Here is a 21,622-nt window from a genome sequence, read left to right on the forward strand (position 1 = left end):
AACACCAGGTTAAAGTCCAACAGGTTTGTTTCAAACACGAGCTTTCGGAGCACGGCTCCTTCTTCAGGTGAATGAAGGAGCCGTGCTCCGAAAGCTCGTGTTTGAAACAAACCTGTTGGACTTTAACCTGGTGTTGTAAGACTTCTTACTGTGAAAAATAAGAAGGGAGAGATCACTTTGATAGGATTGTATTACAGGCCCCCAAATAGTCAGCGGGAAATTGAGCAGCAAATATGGAAGGAGATATGCAAGGAGGGGATGGTTTAGCACAGAGTTAAATTGCTGGCTTTGAAAGCCGACCAAGGCAGGCCAGCAGCACGGTTCAATTCCTGTACCGGCCTCCCTGAACAGGCGCCGGAATGTGGCGACTAGAGGCTTTTCAGAGTAACTTCATTTGAAGCCTACTTGTGACAATAAGCGATTTTCATTTCATTTCATTTCAGATTGCAAATAGCTGCAAGGAAAATAGGGTGGTAATAGTTGGGGACTTTAACTTTCCCAATATTGATTGGGACAGCCATAGCATTGGGACTTGGATGAAGAGAAATGTGTTGAGTGCATTCAGGAGGCATTTCTCATTTAGTATGGTGGTTACTAGAGTGGGGGCAAAACATGACCTTCTCTTGGGAAATAAGGAAGGGCAGGTGATAGAAGTGTTAGTGAGGGATCACTTTGGGACTAGTGACCATAATTTCATTAATTTTAAGATAGCTATGGAGAATGATAGGTCTGGCCCAAAAATTTAAATTTTAAATTGGAGCAAGGCCAATTTTGATGGTATTGGACAGGGGGCTGGATCCTTTGTTTTTTGGGACTATGTCCCTACGCTGCTGTAAAAACGGGGGAGTTTTACTCCTGAGATTCCTGCAAAAACGTTAAATGAATTCATAGCCTTGCAGGAGGCTAGCAGGGACCCGGAGTGAATCTCGCAGCTTTTACTGCAGATACAGGCCCCTGCACTTCCAAGTCAGAGGCCGCGCACGCGCACGGTGGCGGCTTCTAGCGGCAGCGCTGTGCTCCATGGCGGACTCAGACCGCAGAGCCAGACCGAAGAAAGAGACCTCCTGATCGGCCACACGCCCGACCCTCAAACCCCGCACATTAAATCCCCGACCAGGGCGACCATGGACTGAGACTGCAGCCGCCACGTGAGTATCCTAACCGGCAATAGCAGGTTAGTTCTACGCCGTCGGGAACTCGGCTGGTCAAGAGCGGAAGATTACTGAGCAGGTCTCTGGCAATGGCCCCCGGAGGCGCCGCGTACTCCCCGGTGACGTCGATTTTCGGTGCCCGGAGAATCGCCGAACCAGCGTGCGGCCCAATTATGGCATCAAGCTGGATTCTCCACCCTGATGCCTGCCGTGATTTCGGCGTCAGGCTGCGGAGAATCCAGCCCAGGAACTTTCTAAAGGGATGGATGGTAAGTGGGAGGCTTTCAAAGTGTGTTAACCAGGGTTCAGGGTAAGCACATTGCTTTTAGAGTGAAAGGCAAGGCTGGTAGAAGTAGGGATCGCTGGATTACTCGGGATATTGAGGCCCTGGTCAAAAGAAGAAGGAGGCATATGACATAGGCAACTGGGATGAAATGGATCCCTTGAAGAGTGTAGAGGTTGTCGGAGTAGAGTTAAGAGAGAAATCAGGAGGGCAAAAAGGGGACACGAGATTGCTTTGGCAGATAAGGCAAAGGAGAATCCAAAAAGCTTCTACAAATACATAAAGGGCAAAATAGTAGCGAGGGAGAGAGTAGGGCCTTTTAAGAATCTACAAGGTCATCTGTGTGTGAATCTACAAGAGATGGGTGAGATCCTAAATGAATATTTCTCATTAGTATTTACAGTTGAGAAAGGCAAGGATGTTAGGGAACTTGAGGAAATAAATAGTGATGTCTTGAGGAGTGTACATATTACAGAGAAGAGGTGCTGGAAGACTTAAAGCGGATCAAGGTAGATAAATCCCCGGGACCTAATGAGATGTATCCCAGGATGTTGTGCAAGGCTAGGAAGGAAATTGCGGACCCCTAGCAGAGATATTTGAATCGTCGACATCCATAGGCGAGGTGCCTGAAGATTGGAGGGAGCAAATGTTGTGCCTTTGTTTAAAAAGGGCTGTAGGGAAAAGCCTGGGAACTACAGGCCGGTGAGCCTAACGTCTGTGGTCGGTAAATTGTTAGAAGGTATTTTGAGAGACAGGATCGAGAGGCATGTCTCACGAATTTGATTGAGTTTTTTGAAGGGATAACCAAGAATATAGATGAAGGCAGTAAAGTCGACGTTGTCTACATGGACTTTAGCAAGGCCTTTGACAAGGTACCGAATGGTAGGTTGTTGCATAAGGTTAAATCTCACAGAATCCCGGGTGAGGTAGCCAATTGGATATAAAATTAGCTTGGTGACCGAAGCCAAAGGCTGGTTGTGGAGGGTTGTTTTTTAAAACTGGAGGCCTGTGACCAGCGGTGTGCGTCAGGGATCAGTGCTGGGTCCACTGTTATTTATTATTTATATTAATAATTTGGATGAGAATTTAGGTGACATGGTTAGTAAGTTTTCAGATGACACCAAGATTGGTTGCATAATGGGCAATGGACAGTGAAAAAGGTTATCTAGGATTGCAACGGGATCTTGATCAATTGGGCCAATGAAAGGCAGATGGGAGTTTAATTTAGATAAATGTTAGGTGATGCATTTCGGTAGCTCGAATCAGGCCAAGACCTACTCAGTTAATGGAAGGGAGTTGGGGAAAGTTACAGAACAAAGAGATCTAGGAGATCTAGGTTCATAGCTTCTTAAAAGTGGAGTCAAAGGTGGACAGGGTGATGAAGAATGCATTTGGCATGTGAAAATGAAAATATGAAAATCGCTTATTGTCACGAGTAGGCTTCAATGAAGTTACTGTGAAAAGCCCCTAGTCGCCACATTCCTGTGCCTGTCCGGGGAGGCTGATACGGGAATCGAACCGTGCTGCTGGCCTGCTTTAAAAGCCAGTGATTTAGCCCAGTGAGCTAAATCAGCCCCTTGTTGGTTTAATTCGCCAGAACATTGAATACAGGAGTTGAGACGTCTTGCTGAAGTTGTTCAAGACATTAGTAAGGCCGCACTTGGAATAGTGTGTACAGTTCTGGTCAGCCTATTATAGAAAGGATATTATTAAACTAGAAAGAGTGCAGAAAAGATTTACTAGGATGTTACCGGGACTTGATGATTTGACTTATAAGGAGAGGCTGGATAGACTGTGACTTTTTTCCATGGAGCATAGGAGGCTCTGGGGTGATCTTAGAATGGTCGGCAAAATAATGAGGGGCATAGATAAGGTAGATAGTCAACACATTTTCCCAAAGGTAGAGGAGTCTAAATGAAAATGAAATGAAAATCGTTTATTGTCACGAGTAGACTTCAATGAAGTTACTGTGAAAAGCCCCTAGTCGCCACATTCCGGCGCCTGTTCGGGGAGGCTGTTACGAAAACTAGAGGGCATAGGTTTAAGGTGAGAGAGGAGAGATACAAAGGCGTCCAAAGGGCAATGTTTTCACACAGAGGGTGGTGAGTGTCTGGAACGAGCTGCCAGAGGCAGTAGTAGAGGCAGGTACAATGTTGTCTTTTAAAAAGCATTTAGACAGTTATACAGGTAAGATGGGTATAGAAGGATATGGGCCAAATGTGGGCAATTGGGACTAGCGTAGTGATAGAAACTGGGCAGCACAGATAAGTTGGGCTGAAGGGCCTGTTTCCATGCTGTAAACCTCTATGACCTCTAAATGAACTTAGAAATGTGTCTGTTAAATTCGGCCCTATGTATATATACATATGGGCAGCACATAGCACAACGGGTGCACTGTTGCTTCACAGCTCCAGGGTCCCAGGTTCAATTCCCGGCTTGGATTACTGTCTTGTGTGAGTCTTCACATTCTCCCCGTGTCTGCGTGGGTTTCCTCCAGGTGCTCCAGTTTCCTCCCACAAGTCCCGAAAGACATGCTGTTAGGTAATTTGGACATTCTGAATTCTCCCTCTGTGTACCCAAACAGGTGCTGGAATGTGGTGACTAGGGACTTTTCACAGTAACTTCATTGCATTGTTAATATAAGCCTACTTGTGACAATAAAGATTATTACTATATATTGTTAGATGTGTGTAGAGCTGAATGTTATTTTCCATTTCTTTTTTCCATTGGGCTATCATAACATTAGCTAGGTTATTACGTAAGGAGTCAAATTGTATTTTTGCAATCTTAATAGTTGGACTGAAGGTATTATTACAGAATGGTTTACTATTTGTTTTGTTTTAAAACATACCATAGTATCCTGGTAATTAAGATTGATTTAAATTTTTTTGCTTAAACTGCAATATACGTTCATCTCTCTACAATATATATGTGTCATACAATGCCATATGGTGGCTATCATATATACAACAATTTGCATTTATATAGTACCTTTAACATAGGATTACATCACAAGGCACTACATTTAGGAGCATAATCAGACGAAAATTGACAGAGTCAAAGAAGGAATTATGAGGATAGGTTATTAATAGCATTGTTAAAGAGTTAGGTTTTGATAAGGGCATCAAAGGAAGAAATCTAGGAGGAAAGGTACTGAGATTTAGGGAGGAATTTCCAGATCTTAGTGAGAAAGAAGTCCATACGTTCTTCACAGTTGTTGGAGTCAAGGTGAAGTGTGCTAGGAGAGAAGGGTTTAAGTATTCAGTTGGTAGGGGAGAAAAGCATTCATTGCATTCCACAATGATCATGGAAGAGTGACCAATTTTAGCAAAGGAAAGCAGCACTTGGGTGTGTTTGATGCAGAGATCGCAATGAATGGCTAAACCTGTCAGAGGCCATCTACACGCAAACCTGCATACCTTGGAGTGGGTCCGCACGAGGAGAAACGACCAAACCAAGAGAAAGTGAGGGCTTACTGGAGACAATGTGATACAGAATTTGTTGCCGGTTTGTAAGAATTGTTCAGAATTGCAAGTCTGCCAATCAATGCAACTTAATGAACATTTTTCAGCTGTGTAGTTAAACTCAGCACTAGCTGTAACCATAGCAACTTGTGTCAAGTAACCACTTTATTGCGCAGTACTGAATTCCATAAAATTCGGTGCCAGAACAAAACTTCATTACTATGAAGCAAATTTATTTTTTAAATCTTTACAAAATAACAAGAAGCTAAAATACGTTCAGCATATTAAATCGGTGATACTACAGGAGGCCGGTATCAGGAACATACATAATGTGCCCTCCTTTACTTGTGCGACAAATACTGTCCACTTGCCTGGATGAGTGCAGCTCCAACAACACACAAGAAGCTCAACATCATCCAGGACAAAGCAGCCCGCTTGATTGGCACCCCTCCACCACTGACACACAGTAGCAGCAGTGTGTACCATCTAAAAGATGCACTGCAGGAACACACCTGCACCTTATGCACTCCTTATGCACCTTTGAAACCCCCAACTACTACCTTCTAGAAGGACAGCAGACAAGTAGGAATGTCACCCTTGAATTTCCCCTCCAGGTCACTCACTATCCTGGCTTGGAAATATATTGCTGTTCCTTCATGGTCATTGGGTTGAAATCCAGAAACTCCTCCCTAACAGCACAGTAGGTGCACCTACACCTCAGGGACTGTAGCGGTTGGAAGGCAGTTCATCATCACTTTCTCAAGGGCAATTAGTGATGGGCAATAAATGCTGGCCTAGCCAGCGAAGCCCACATCCTACAACTGAATTAAAATATAAAGAATACACTAATATATATACTTCAAATATGCCAAATTTAACTCTTGCAAATAAATCATAACATTTAAACATTAACTTCATGTACAAAGATGTAAATTATAAAATAAATATTGTTAAAATGGTTTAGAAGCTTCAGAATCATGTTAACGGATGAATTTGAAAAAATTGAAAATGATAGACTACCAAAAGTGAACTGGAATATTACTTGTAAAATAACCTTGTAACCAATAGTTTCAGAGAAGGAAGATCCCACCTGACAACTTCCTTGATGTTTTGGAGTAAATGATATCCCAAGTAGACGGTAGAAAGTCTTTGATATGGCCTACCTTTTCTTCCAAACACACGTACTGCACCATGGTGACATTTTCCCCAATTCCCACACCAGCTAACTTTTGAGTTCTCTGGACTGCACTTTGCAAAATAGAAACAGTTCTGTACTGTAGGCACATTTTATAGCTCAGAAGCTGGATTGATACTCCAGCTTCTGTTTGACTGCACTCCTGACCTGGTGCAAGATATCACAGAACTCTTTACAATCAGTGGAAGCTGAGCAGAAGAGAAGACAGAATAAGTTAAGGTGGGTGAACTGAAAGCATGGTCACAGCCAAGGGATTTTCAAGAGGTTGTTGAAAGTGAAAGCTCCAAGGAACCCGGCTGTTCCTGAAACCAACAATGCAAGTGGCGGCAGCGGGGCTAAGGAAAAGCCCATTGCTGGAGGAGATTGGAGAGATGATAGGTTGTGGGGACGGGGGGGGGGGGGGGGGGGGGTGGAGGGAGGATGTGATTTTGCAGCAAGCATGAGAATTCTCAAGTAAACATGCAAGGGAAATAAATGGTGCTAGGCCAGCACTGGGATGACGGGAATGGCGCAGTAGGTGTACCTCTATTGAGGAGTTTCAGATGTGAGCGTCAGCATTTTGAAAGAGTTGTATTTGGGCTCAGGCAGTGTCTCAGAGAAGTTTTGAAGTCAAGCTTCAAGATTGATTAAAGGCAGGGGCAGAGGCAGGCAAAGTTATGGAGGAGGAAGAAAGCAGTATATAGGTACTGGAGTGGACTATTTTTACGAGTATATTAAAGGAGGGAGTCTAAGAGATTCTTTAAAAACAGAATCAGTTTATAGTTTTATTGGAAATAAAGAAATAAACAACTTTCTTAATAATTGCTTAGTATCAGGATTCAAAGTAGAGAATCAGAAGAAACTAAAAAGAAAAAAAAAAGGAACTGACTAGATTTTACTACCAGTACCTGATGGTTTCTATCCTAGGATTTTAAAAGAAATCAGTCAGAATATTGCAGATAGTTTTTCTCACGATGCTTCAAAATCTGTATGGGTTCAGGAATTGTGTTGGAGAATAGAGAAGCTGGTTAAGAAAATAGGAAAGTAGGAAACTGTGGTGTTTAGTCCATAGGACCTTAAGAAATAGGAACAGGAGTAGGCTCTCGGCCCTCGAGCCTGCTCCGTTATTTAATAGGATCATGGCTGATCTGACATTCCTCACATGCACCTCCCTGCCCTTCCAGGTTACCCTTGATTCCCTTATTGATCAGGAATCTATCTAACTCAGCCTTAAATATAAACAAGGACTCTGCCCCCACAGCTCTCTGTGACAAGGAGGTCCAAAGACTCCCATCCCTCTCACAGAAGCAATTCCTCCTCATCTCAGTCTTAAATTGGCGCCCCTTTATACTGAGACTATGTTGTCGGGTCCTAGACTCTCCCTAGACCAGTTTCGTACTGGTCTACACAAACATGAACCAGTCATAACGGCACCTGGGCGGGTGCGGGAGGGTCTTCCAGGCCATTGGATATCCTTGCGTGGTTGGGGACAGGGCAGGACCTAGTGCAAGGCTGGCAGAGCCAGAGTGCCCAGGTGACATGTTGGCACAGCCAGTGGTCGGACCCCGGGGGAGGGGGGGGGGGGGGGGGGGGGGAGGGGGGGGGAGAGCCTTGCCACTTGGAGGGAGAGTATAGGGGTTTCCCGGGAGCGAGAGCCTGAAAGGGGATGGGGGATTGGGGCTGCTGGACAAAATGGCACCCCGATCTGCAGGAGCCTTTTTCCCTTATGAGGCGGGGAGAATCTCCCCGAGGCCCACAAAAACAGCAAAGTGCCATTGGATAGAGATGTTTCTCAGCGCTGTAGCCATTCAGCAGGCTTTAATTTGAGTTCACTGAATTATTCCCAAGATCTTTCTTTAAATATGGTGACCAAACTGCTCAGAGTATTGCAGATGTGGTCTCACTAATACCTTGTATAGTTGCAGCAAGACTTTCCTACTCTTATACTCCAACCTCTTTGAAATAAGGGCCTACATTCCATTAGCCTTCCTGATTATCTGCTGCACCTTTGTGGTAGCTTTCTGTGATTCGTACACAAGTATCCCCAAGTGGGGCAGCACGGCGGCACAGTGGTTAGCATCATCTCCTCACAGCGCCAGGGATCCGTTCCGACATGGAGTGCCTGTCTGTGTGAGGTTTGCACGTTGTCCCCATGACTGCGTGGGTTTCCTCCGGATGCCCCGGTTTCCTCCCAGAGTCCAAAGATGTGCAGGATTTGTGGATTGGCTGTTTACATCCTGGGTTTCCTTCTTTGAAACAATGTCAGAAATTTGGGGAATTAGAGTGGAACTGTGCCCAATGGTGGCAATCATTTGAGTGCTGGATTAGCTGCAGAAGGGAAAGAAGGTTGATGTCTTGATGTTCGCCTCTCTAATAGCCCAGAGGCGAGTCTTGCTCGGATGGAGGGCATTGATGCTGCCTAAGATTTTGGTATGGTTGTGGGATTGATCGGAATTCGTGCATTTTGAAAAAATCAAGTTCGCCGTAAGGGGATTGAAGGAGGGGTTTTACTCTGGATGGCTGTCGTTCATTACCTTCTTTAAAGACCTGGTTGTCGTCAGCAATTAGGGGGAGTGTTAGAGGAGTATGGGCGGGTGGCGGGGGTGTTCTGGGTAAATCCGGGTTCGGTGGGGCCGGATTGTGGGGAGTTTTGTAAAAATTGTATACATTTTTTTGATATTCTGTATGTTAGGATTGAAATGTCTGAATAAACATATTATTTTAAAAAAGGATGATTTAAGAATTTGAAAATATTGATGGTGATAAACTACTTCCTCTGGCGCTAGAGGCCAGAACAATGGGCCTACAACCTCCACATTAAAAGTCAACCACTCAAGGATGATACCAGAAAGCACTACTTCTCCACACAAACTGTAATGGAAATCTGGAACTCTCACCTTTGAAAAAGCTGTTGGGAATTAGGCCAACTGAAAATTTCAAAATTGAGATTATTTTAGGCTGGGGTATTAAGGGATATGGATCAAGATAAGCAAAATGAGTTACGGTACAGGTCAGCTATGGTCAATTGAACGACAGAACAGGTTTGACTGTTCTTATCATACAAACAGCTGCAATAACCTAAATTTGTTTATATGGAGCAGTAGCTTCAAATGCTCAACTAAATACCACACACTGCTCTTGGCCACAGGTTACTTGGCGCAATGTCACTTGAGATCTATTAAGAAAATAAAAAATGGTCATTTGTATGAAAGAATTGCCTGCAAGCTACGGATTAGGATATAATAGATTTTCTGGATTAATGTTTTGATCCAGGTTGCAACTGACAGCCATCCTAATTATTCTCTGGAGCATACAGCCTTATGTTTTGCAAAATTATAATCTGTGAAGTCTTTTTATCATTCAGCTTGCCGTAACTCATGGTGACTGGTCATGTGGCACTTCTCATCTGCCAGATATCAATTGAAGGATTGACTTAGAAGTAATAGATCACGACCATATTATCTGATGTCAAATTCTCTTCTAAATAATGGATCAAACAGTTGCAAACATATGAATCTGTAGCAGGAGGCCCTATGGTCCCTCCAGCCTGTCCTGCCATTCAATAAGATCACAACTGATCTGATTGTGACCTCAAATCAGCCAACCGCTTTCACTCCCTTGTTAGTCAAGAATCAAGATATTATTCATGAAGACCCACCTTCTCAACCTTGCCCCTCACCTGAGATGTGGTGATCTTCAGGTTAAATCACCACCAGTCAGCTCTCCCTCTCAAAGAGGAAAGCAGCCTATGGTCATCTGGGACGATGGCAACTTTACCTCGTCAACATCTACGTAACTCTGCCTTGAAAATATTCAATGACCCTGTTTCCACTCCGCTCTGGGCAAGAGAGTTCCAAAGACACACAAACCCTCTGAGATAAAAAAATTCTCCCAATCTCCATCTTAAATGCGAAACCCCTTTTTAAAAAAAAGCTATGTCCCCTAGTTCTAGTCCCTTCCACATGTGGAAGAATCTACCCTGTGAAGTTCCCTCAGAATCTTATATGTTTCAGTAAGATCATGTCTCGTTCTTTAGGGGCTGATTTAGCACACAAGGCTAAATTGCTGGTTTTTAAAGCAGACCAAGGCAGGCCAGCAGCACGGTTCAATTCCTGTACCAGCCTCCCCGAACAGGCACTGGAATGTGGCGACTAGGGGCTTTTCACAGTAACTTCATTTGAAGCCGACTTGTGACAACAAACGATTTTTATTTTTCATTTCATTTCATTTAAAACTCCAATGGCCACAGGCCCAGCTTGTTCAATCTTTCCTCATAAGATTAAAAAATTTTTTTTGCCTAATTAAGGGGCAATTTAGCATGGCCAATCCACCTACCCTGCACATTTTTGGGTTGTGCGGGCGAATCCCACACAAACACGGGGAGAATGTGCAAACTCCACACGGACAATGACCCAGAGTCGGGATCGAACCTGGGACCTCGGTGCCGTGAGGCAGCATTGATAATCACTGCACCAATCTGCTGCCCTTTTTACTCCTAAGATAACATGGGAGTTCAAGTAGACAATGTTGTAAAGAAGGCATATGGAATGTTCATCTTCATCGGCAGAGGTATAGAATATAAAAGTAAGGATATAATGTTGGAATTTTATAAAATACTGGTGAGGCCACAACTGGAGTTTTGTGTGCAATTCTGGTCGCCACAATACAGGATGGATGTAATTGCTGTGAAGAGAGTGCAGAGAAGGTTTGCAAGAATGTTGCCAGGGCGAGAAAAGTGTAGCTACGAGGAGATATTTATTAAGTTGGGGTTATTTTCTTTGGAACAAAGATGCTGAGGGTTGACTTGATTGTGGTGTGCAAAATTATGAGGGGAAGAGATAGAATGGACAGGATAAAATTGTTTCCCGTGGTGAAGAATTCTAGAACTAGGGGACATAGATTTAAAATGAATGACAGAAGTCGTAGAGGGGGCATGAGGAAGAACTTTTTTTATGCAGAGGGTTGTGGATGTCTGGAATGCGCTATCCGAGTTGGTAGTGGAGCAGAAATCCTAAACTCTTGTAAAAAGTATCTGGAGCTGCACCTTAAGTGCTCCAAGCTACAGGGCTATGGACTGGGTGCAGGAAGGTGGGATTCGAAAGGGCATCTGGATGTCCTTGGGTTGGTGCGGACAAGATGGGCTGAATGGTCTCCTTCTGTGCTGTAAATTTTCTGTGGTTTTATGGGAAATGATGGTGCAGTGGTGCTGTCCCCAGACTAGTAATCCAGAGATCCAGGGTAATCCTTTAGGGATCCGGGTTCAAATCCAACCACGTAAATGGTGGAATTAAAAAAACCTCAATAAAACATCTGGAATTAAAAGTCTAATGACCACAAAACCATTGTTGATTGTCGTAAAAACCCAACTGGTTCACTAATGCCCCTTAGGGGGGAAATCTGCCATCCTTACCGAATCTGGCCTACAGGTGACTCCAGACCCACAGCAATGTTGTTGACTCTCAAATGCCCTCTGAAATGGCTCAGCAACCACTTAATTGTATTCAACTGGAATGAAACAACAGCAGAAAACCCAGCTCTGTCGACCTTGCAAAGTCCTCCTTTCTAACATCTGGGGTTTGGGCCAAAATTGTGATGAGTCAGGCAATAGCCTGACATATTCATATTCACGGAATCATACCTTACAGATAATGTCCCAGACACCATTTCTGGGTAAGTCTCGTCACACCGGCAGGACTGACCCAGCAGAGGTGGCGGCACAGTGGTATATAGTCAGGAAAGAGTTGCCCTGGGAGTACTCAACATCAACTCTGGATCCCATGATGTCTCATGGCACCAGGTCAAACATGGACAAGGAAACCTCCTGCTGATTACCCCCTCGGCTGATGAATCAGTACTCCTAGATGTTGAACACCACTTGGAGGAAGCATTGAGGGTGCAATGGTGCAGAAAATACTCCGGGTGGGGGCCTTCAATATTCACCACCAAAAGTGGCTCGGTAGTACCACCACAGACCAAGCTGGCCGGGTCCTAAAGGACGTAATTGCTAAACTGGCAGTGGAGCAGGTGGTAAGGGAACCAACAAGAGGGAAAAACATATTTGGCCTCATCCTCACCAATCTGCCTGATGCAGATGCATCTGTCCATGACAGTATCGGTAGGAGTGACCACTGCACAGTCCTTGTGGAGACAAAGTCCCGTCTTCACATTGAGGATACCCTCCATCGTGTTGTGTGGCACTACCACCGTGCTAAATGCGACAGACTTCCAACAGATCCAGCAACTCAACAACTGTGAGGCACTGTGGGCCAACAGAAACAGCAGAATTTTACTCAGCCACAATCTGTAACTCACATATCCCCACCTTACCATTACGACCAAGCCACGGGGATTAATCCTGGTTCAATGAAGAGTGCAGGAGAGCATGCCAGGGTCAACAGCAGGCATACCTAAAAATGGGGTGTCAACCTGGTGAAGCTACAACACAGGACTACTTACGTGACAAATAGTATGAGCTGCAATTAATAGACAGAGCTAAGCAATTCCACAACCAACGGCTCAGATCTAAGACCTGCAGTCCTGCCACATCCAGCCATAAATGGTGATGGACAATTAAACACCTCACAGGGGAGGAGGCTCCACAAATATTCCCATCCGCAATGAAGGAGGAACCCAGCACATCTGTGCAAAAGATAAGGCTTCAGCATTCGCAACAATCTTCAGCCAGAAGTACAGAGTGGATTAACCATCTTGGCCTCTTCTGGAGATCCCAGCATCACACATGTCAGTTGTCAGTCAATTTGATTCACTCTACATGATATCAAGAAAAAGCTGAAGACACTGGATACTGCAAATGCTACGTGCCTTGACAATATTCTGGCAATAGGCCTGGACACCTATGCTCCAGCACTTGACTCACCCATAACTAAGTTGTTCCAGTACAGCTACAACACTGGCATTTATCCATCAATGTGGAAAATTGCCCAGGTATGTCTTGAACACAAGAAACAGGACAAATCAAACCTGGCCAATTAACTCCCCCTCCAGTCTACTCTCGATCATCAGAAAAGTGAAGGAAGGGGTCATCAACAGAGCTATCAAGCGGCACTTACCTATGAGGTGAGAGTGACTGCACTTGACATCAAGGCAGCATTTGACCGTATATGACATCAAGGAGCCCTAGCAACACTGGAGACAATGGGAATTCGGGGGAAATCTCTCCGCTGGTTGGACTCATACTTGGCACAAGGAAGATGGCTGTTGTGATTGGAGGTCAATCATTTCAACTCCAGAATATCACCCGATGTCCTAGGCCCAACCATCTTCAGCTGCTTCATGAATGAACCCCCTTCCATCATAAGGTCAGAAATGGGGATGGTCGCTGATGACTGCACAATGATCAGCACCATTCAGGACTCCTCAGATACTGAAACAGTTCATGTCCAAATGCAGTAAGGCCTAGATAATATCCAGGCTTGGGCTTACAGTGACAAGTAATATTCGGGCCACACAAATGCCGGGCAATGACCATCTCCAACCAGAGAGGATCTAACCATCACCGCTTGACATTCAATAGCATTGCCAAAGCTGAATCGCCCCAATCAAAATTCTGGGAGTTACCATCGACCAGAAACTGAACTAACCATCTAAGCCATATAAATAATGTGGTTACCAGAGCAGGTCAAAGGCTAGGAATCCTAGAGTGAGTAACTCACCTCCTGTCTCCCCAAAGCCTGCCCACCATCTACAAGGCACATGTCAGGAGTGTGATGGAATACTCTCCACTTTCCTGGATCAGTGCCACTTCAACAACACTCATGAAGCACAACACCATCAAGGAAGAAGCAGCTGCTTGATTGCTACCCCTTCCAGAAACATTCAAACCCTCCACACCGATGAACAGTGGCAGCCGTGTGTCCTATCTACAAGATGCACTGCAGAAACTCACTAAGGTTCCTTAGACAGCAACTTCCAAACCACAACCACTGCTATCTAGTTGGACAAGAGCAGCAGATATCTGGAAACTCCATCAACTGGAGATCCCCTCCAAGTCACTCACCACCCGGACTTGGAAATATATTGCCTCTCCTCCCAGCACTGTAGGTGCCTACACCTCAGAAACTGCAGCAGTTCAAGAAGGTAACTCACCACCCCATCTGAGGGAAATTAGGGATGGGCAATAAATGCTGGCTTAACCAGCGACGCCCACATCCTATAAAATTAATTTTAAAAACACCCTAATCTCATATCAGTTGAGTGAACCTTCTCTGAACTGCTTCTGATACATTTATATCCTTTCTTAATTAAGGAGACCAGAACTACTCAGTATTCCAGGTGTGGTCTCATCATCCGGTGCAACTGTAACAAAACGCTCCCATTTCTATATTCCATTTCTTTTACAACAAACGGCAACATTGAATTTACCTTCCTAATCACTTGCTGTACCTACATACTAACATTTTGTGATTCATATATCAGGACACCCAGATCCCTCTGCACCTTAATCGCTCTCCATTAGGTAAAATTCTCTGCCAAACCGCGCCGCAGATGCGTACTGCAATCGGGTGGAGAATTGGGCATCAGGCCGAAATTGAAGTCCACGCTGGCGCTGATTCGGGCGCCATGCTCCAGTACCTCGTTGGTGGTAATAACAAGGTATGCGCCCCGTGCTGGCGGAGGCATACAAAACCGACATTTGCATTCATTTAAGTGTGATTTGCGGGTTGGACACAGTATGCTTCGGCCTTCCACGATGCTCCACTCCTCTCAGGCAGACGTCTCACGGCATGAATTACTGCAAGTATTGACAAAAGCAGACTATGCTGTGGAGGGGGAGCGGGAGCCTAAAAAAAACACTGAAAACCCATTGAAAACTGTTGGGCTTGCTGGGGGCTGGCTGCCCAGGCTGTGGGCACTGGCAGGTAGTAACCTGGTGCCAAGTCCATGGGCTTGGGGTGTCGCCCTGCGATCAGGGTGGCCTGGCTCAGATTGGCATTGCTGCAGACTGTCTTTTAAACACACTGCTTTGGTGCTAATAACAGGCTTCTGGCTGCTCACACTGCCGAGTGCAGTTGAAATGCGCAGAAGGCCCTGGTCATCTGGGAGCCCACCCAGGCCGCCCCTCTGGACACCTTCATACCCCAGCTGAATCATCAAGGGCCAATAACAATCAGGAGCTCATCAGGTGTTGGCACTGCTCAGAAGCGCTGTCCCATTGCAGAGAAAGCAGGGATCAGCAGAGCTTACCCAACCAGAGGACACCTGCACCACAACCTTTGGAACCCCCTCTGACTCTCTGCAGAGGACTCACCAGTGACTCCCAACCCTTCGGATCATAAAACTCTCTCCTGCTGGTGAAACTATCAGCACTGACTGCCTCTGCCAGCACCTCCCAGGCAGTATTCAAGAGGACAGGCTCAAGTCTTTGGCTCACCCTGGGGAAGAGGGTGTCCTTCACTGGCATGGAGCTGTTTGTCCACCTCGGACACCCAGCCTTTTGGGGGGGGGGGGGGGGGGGGGGGAGTAGATCCTCTCTGAACCATCTTGGTGGCTGCAGTAAGTGTTTGCTAAGTAGAACGTTGAAAAACAGCTCCAGTTGCCAAGCTCTTTGATGCAAACTCTGATCCCAGCGGTTAGAATGCCTGCTGGACCAGGAATTGCTCAGAATTCACGCCAGCATAGTGCTGGCACATTAGCATGTCCTGAATTGCTTCCCGCATAGCATCTCCAATGGGATCGTGAACCACATGTAATTCATTCCCAGCGTCAACACTTAGTCTCTAGTGGAGAATTTCACCTATTATATCCATCTGCCAAATTCTTGCTCACTCACTTAACCTATCTATATCCCTTTTCAGGCTCCTTAAATCCTCTTCACAATTTACTTTCCTACCTATCTTTGTGTCATCAGCAAATTTACATCTCTTCATCCAAACTCATTGACCTAAATTGTAAACAGTTGAGGCCTCAGTACTGCTCCCTGTGGCACTCCACTTGTCACATCTTGCTGACCTCAAAAATTATCCATTTATACCTCCTTTATGTTTCCTGTTAGTTAACCAATCCTATATATGTGAATAAGTTATCCCCTACACCATGAGGTCTTATTTTGTGCCATTACCTTTGATATGACACCTTGTCAAATTCCTTCTGGAAATTTAATTATCGCACATCCACAGATTCCCCTTCATCCATGTTGCTTGTTATTTCCTCAAAGAACTCTAAAAAATTAGTCAAACACAAATTCCCTTTTCACAAAACCAAGCTGACTCTGCCTGATATCATTGAGATTTAAGTGTTCTGCTTTCACCTCCTTAATAATAGATTCCACCATTTTTCCTGTGACCATTTGTTAAGCTTACTGGCCTGCAGTTAGCTGCTTTCTGTTTCCCTCTTGGATAGAGGATTCACATTTGCTATTTTCCAATCTGAGACCGTTCCAGAATCTTGGGAATTTTGGAAAATTAAACCAAATATATTTACTTTGAGCAGTTTTTTTTATTTTGATATCCGCAATATCAAAAATATTTTTTGTGCCTGTGTTGCATTCATTAGGACAGTTTGCAAGAATATTAATACCAGGATTCTCTTCTCACCTACAACAAATTTGCCAACCAATCAGCATTCTCTTCTCACCTAGAATAAATTTGTTGTTACCCTGGATATTTTTATTCTTGCAAACTGTCCTGATGAGTACAAGACAAAAAGCTTTGACAAAAAAGGTCTCGCTTTCAACAGTATTTACGTTCTGTACTACCAAATGGCTATTTGTATACCTCAGACAGAGATAACAGAGACCAAATTTGGGATATCAACATAGTTTGACTTACTGGCAAGTTAAGAACAGATAAGCTATCTATTGAATTCCTCCAAAAATGCATTAAACCCAAGGTTGTGCCTGTTTTCATTTCCAAATGTATGGATAACGCTGAAGTGAGTCACGGTCACATGACTTAGGGAGCGGTTATGCAAAATGAGATTGAACAGATTGGTGATAGGGTTACTAATTTATGCTGTGCCCTACACTTTGCTTGTTGAGGTGTGCAATATATATATTTTTTTGATTTGATCCATTTATGTCAATATATTGCTTCGATAGATGATTGCACCATAAGCAGTACCTGTATAAAGTTATGTTTGTCCTAAGTGCTAATAAAGTCTAACAGTTACTTATTCAGTGACAAAACTGATGCATTATGAAATGAGATTGAAGAAATACCAGAATGTTCAATGTTTCCAGGCCCTGCTGCATTTACTACTCTGCATAACACTGCATTTCTGCAGTGCTCAATTCAAACACAAGATGCTGCTACAGTGTTTTCATAACTGCAACTCGAGGCCCCAAAGTATGAGTGTCAATCATTTTGCAGGTGGTTTCTGGGTTCTTCTCTTCATCCTCATCCCTACTGAGTATACATGCATGTTTGTTTATGTGTGTGTGTTTGTAAATGTGCAAACACATCTAATAATTCTAAAAAGGTGATTTTTAAAAGTTGGCCATTTCAAAGCAAAGGAACTGGAGTACTGTATGTTGGCATGAAATTAAATTTCCAAAAATGAAGATAAAGCATCTAGCATATTTCTAAATAAAAAAAAAACATTGAATGTTGGGAATAAATAAGAGATATCAGCATCTGAAAATAGAGAAGGCAGGCAAATGTTTTATAAGGAGCTGCTCCAATGAAGAATCTATAGCCAAAATATGATCCTATCTTTTCTTAGATGTTGATGGACCTCCGATACATTTCCAACAGTTTCTGTTGTATTTCACCTAGGATCTGCTTCTATCAAAACAAACACATTAGTACTTAGTGTTGGTAAAAACAGATCTTTACAGTATATGTTGATAAAACAAACATAATATCTTGGACCAATGCCTGCCATAAGTAAAGGAATAATGATATGTAATTAATTTAACAACATCTCTTGATGGGAAACAATTCAAATATATTTTCTTTAAAACGTTTTAATGTATCTCATGGCGACCAGTGTATTTCCTTGGTGTTACGTTTGGTGCCAGGATGGTAAAAGGTCTCTGAAGCACCCTGAATGCAGTTTCACTGACCTTTTAGGCAGAGGCAAATTTATTTCTCCCTTCCAATTTTCCATTTCAATCCAGGCCACCTTGAGCTGAAATTGCTTAAAGGTAAAAAGAATCACTAGGAACTTATTCCTGTACCATTAGGCGGCCCTGGATCATCAGCATTTTTGTTACTAATGATGGATCTATATTTTTAAAGTATCTTCCTTTGTCTATAAATAAAATGAATATATTACTAATATTGAGGGGGAAACAAACTCTAATTCAGAGTGCAGTTTGGAATAAATGTCAATACAAATGTGCAGACTCGAGTCGTACGCTATTACCCCACCCAAAAAAACATTCGCCGTTAAAATGGCATATAGTTAAGGCAAATTGGAAACTTCGAATGTCAGCACCGAATCCACCGTATTGACATAACCCTTTTCCTCGGCAAGGGGCTGTCCAGGTGAGGTTACAGTGAACTCAACTTTTAAAAACGCACGGGAGATTTCCACCTGCGCCTTTACATTGTGTGGATCACAGTGACTCAACCTGTCAGGCAACACAAACAACTTAATCATTCCACAACAAAAGACATGCTCTCTTTGCCCCCCCCCCCCCCCCCCCCCCGCTACCTTGTATTATTAATAGGGGTTCTGACGTTTCCTTTCATGTTCTTTGCTGACTGAATGTTAATAGAACACATTTGAGGATAGCTGGCGGCGGCCGCGCGAATAAAAATAAATGGTGAGGAGCCATCGGGGCTGTTCATAGACACAACGGGGGGGGGGGGGGGGGAGAGGGAGAGAGAGAGAGACCCGGGGGGTTGGAGACCCCCCGGGGAGAGGTGGCAATGCTACCCCTCCCTCAGGAGGAGCTGCACTCAGCCCGGTATGGCCCCGGCTCCCTTCCCCCGGTGCCCGGTTGAGTGCCTTACCCACACACAGCTGGATGACATAGGCGTAGTAGGACCAGCAGGCGATGAGGCCGATGAAGAGGACGGGGATCCAGTACAAGACTCGCTGACACCTCCTGAGGGTGCGGGAACGCGACGGCGCCATCTTCTCTCCTGTGGGTGTTTTGGCGGGGCAGAGCCGGCTGAGCTGGGCTGTGCTGTCTCTGAGCTGCTGCGTTACTCAGAGCTGCGGCCCGCCACCTTCTGACGTGAAGCACAAACACTGCACAGCGCAAGCTAACTCACCACCGTCAGCTGGCACTGCCACCACACAATGATTATAATAATAAAATAGATATAGAGCATAATATATCAGGCACAGGGAACATTTTCTCTCCTTTGAAGGGCCGAGAAATACAATAACATCACAACCACCACCCTTAAATGGGTTCGGATGAAGAACGAGCCAACAATCCTGGATGAAATATGACAATTCATCCCCTTTAACATTGGCAACGATACCCATCGTTCAGGACCCGCTGTTAAAGTCAAATACCCAGGTTTTCCCATTACAACAAAATCACAGATGTTACTGCGGTGTGATTCATTATGTTTGACCCCCACATGTGCATGAATTGAGTTCTGCTTTAACGCCAAAATGTTTGCACCATAATTAGATCCAAAATTTGTCAGCTTCAGCGATCCGCGGTCGCTAATGTACCCATTACCAAAAATCCAGTTGCCCACTTGTCACCGCCCCACAAAAACTTCAATTTGCAGAAGATAACTGTGGTTAGCTGAACATTTCAAGCAGCAAAAAGTAATGAAACTTAACACAAAAATGGACTACTTTAAAAGTTGCAATCTTTGCTATACAAAAAAAGATATCAGGGATGAGGACGAAGCAATTTCTAAGCACGGCCACACAATCATAAACACAGCTTTGGTAACTCAGGGCCATTTGTGCTAACAATCAGGTGTGTTTTTGGAAATTCTGTGAACATCAGCCGTTTGAAATTCCAGATTTCCAGTCGAATTCAAAACTGAACTTCAACCCGACAGTCGCCAAACCACGTCTAATATTCTGAAACCTTTCTCGGACATGGCTATCCCAGCGCTGCTCTTGTTCGATTCACCATCTTCCACCCTCCATGAACTTCAAATTGTCCAAAGTTGCCACTTCCCTCCCAGAGTCCTGCGTTTCCAGCATCCCCTCCTCCCTGGGTCATACTAGCTTCCAAACCCCCAATGCAATATATTTCAGTTCCTCGCTTGTCATCCCTCCACTGTTTCTTCGCAGCCCATTTCTATTATTTCTTCCAGCCCCTAATTTTCCCTCAAGTGTTCCGTTCTTTTAACGTTGGCATCTTACGCATCCTGACCCTCTATGCCCCACCGTTGGCGGCAGTATCTGAGACATAGGCAGAGAGATTTGATGGCACGGTGCTAATTTTTCAGAAGCAAAAAACTTGCTTAAGCACCTGAGATGGCGAGTTCCTAACGCAAAATTGGACTGCAATTCATCAGTCTGTGGGGCCTTTTAACTCAGCCACTTCATTGAACTTCCGGGGTTCCTGAGTGAGGGTGAGGAGGACACACAAGTTTATTTCAATCCCAGTAGATAAAGGGACACTCCCAAAGATTATTGGATTTTGGACCTGGGAGAGAATGAATTACTATATACTAAGCTGCCCACTCATCTGTGCACCACAAGTTATCACCCTCACACATAGGCCTCTGCACAAGACCAGGGCACAGAAAACCAGGGAGGAGCAACGGCAGGCCTTCATCAATCATATAACTGAGAATTGCAAAGGCAGGAACGCTGGACATCAGTGGAGTCTGTGTGTGCTTGGAGATGGACAATGGGGGCCTCCCACCTACAAATCAAATTGGCAAATGTAGCCTTGGGGATGAGTTCCTAAGACATGCATGAGAACACAGAAAATAGGAAGAAGAGGCCATTCAACCCCTTGAGCCTGCAGTACCGTTTAATGCCATCATGGTCTTCATCCCATTTCTCTGCCTGCCCCCAATAACCCTCGATTCCCTTGTAGATCAATAATATGTCTAATTCAACATTAAATATATTCAATGACTAAGTCTCCGCTGGTCCCTGGGGTAGAGAATTTGAAAGATAAATGGCTGTTGAAGAAGAGGTTCCTCAATCTAACCTTAAATGGGAGACACCTTATTTTGAAACTGTGCCCTTTATTTAGATACATCCACAAAACTTCTACCCTGTCAAGCCCTCTCAGAATCTTATATATTTCAATGAAATCACCTCTCATTCTTCTGAACTGCAATGAATATAGACCCAACCTGTTCAACCTTACCTCACAAGCAACATCTATATGCCAAGAACCAACCTAGTGAATCTTCTCTGAAGTCCCTCTAAAGCAAGTGAAGCCCTTATTAAATAAGGAGGTTAAAAGCATGCACAACATTCTAGCTGTAGTCTCACCAATGCCCTGTCCAGTTATATAAAAACGTACCTACTTTTATACTCCACCTCCTTCATTGTTCACCAAGTCTACTTGGGACACTTTCATAGAACAGTACATTGTGCCAAGGAACAAGCTATTTGAGATCTGGTAATGTGTAATGAGACAGGATTAATTAATGATCTCATAGCGAAGGATCCTCCAGGGAAGAGTTATCAGAACTTCGAATTT

General features: G+C 44.3%; 1 protein-coding gene across 2 annotated transcripts in view; it reads right to left on the reverse strand.

Annotated features, from left to right (window-relative positions):
- Positions 1–19,415, reverse strand: part of zdhhc2 (zinc finger DHHC-type palmitoyltransferase 2) — a 188,960-nt gene extending 169,545 nt beyond the window's left edge. Inside the window, exon 1 of one of the 2 annotated variants that reach the window (XM_038791110.1) lies at positions 18,990–19,415. In XM_038791110.1, coding sequence (XP_038647038.1) covers positions 18,990–19,113 — 124 coding nt within the window. In that variant the 5' untranslated portion in view covers positions 19,114–19,415. The remainder of the gene's footprint in view (positions 1–18,989) is intronic. The other variant, XM_038791111.1, reaches the window with a different exon arrangement.
- Positions 19,416–21,622: the final 2,207 nt, after the last annotated feature.

This window comes from Scyliorhinus canicula, chromosome 3 (assembly GCF_902713615.1).
Source record: "Scyliorhinus canicula chromosome 3, sScyCan1.1, whole genome shotgun sequence".
Taxonomy (NCBI): Eukaryota; Metazoa; Chordata; class Chondrichthyes; order Carcharhiniformes; family Scyliorhinidae; genus Scyliorhinus; species Scyliorhinus canicula.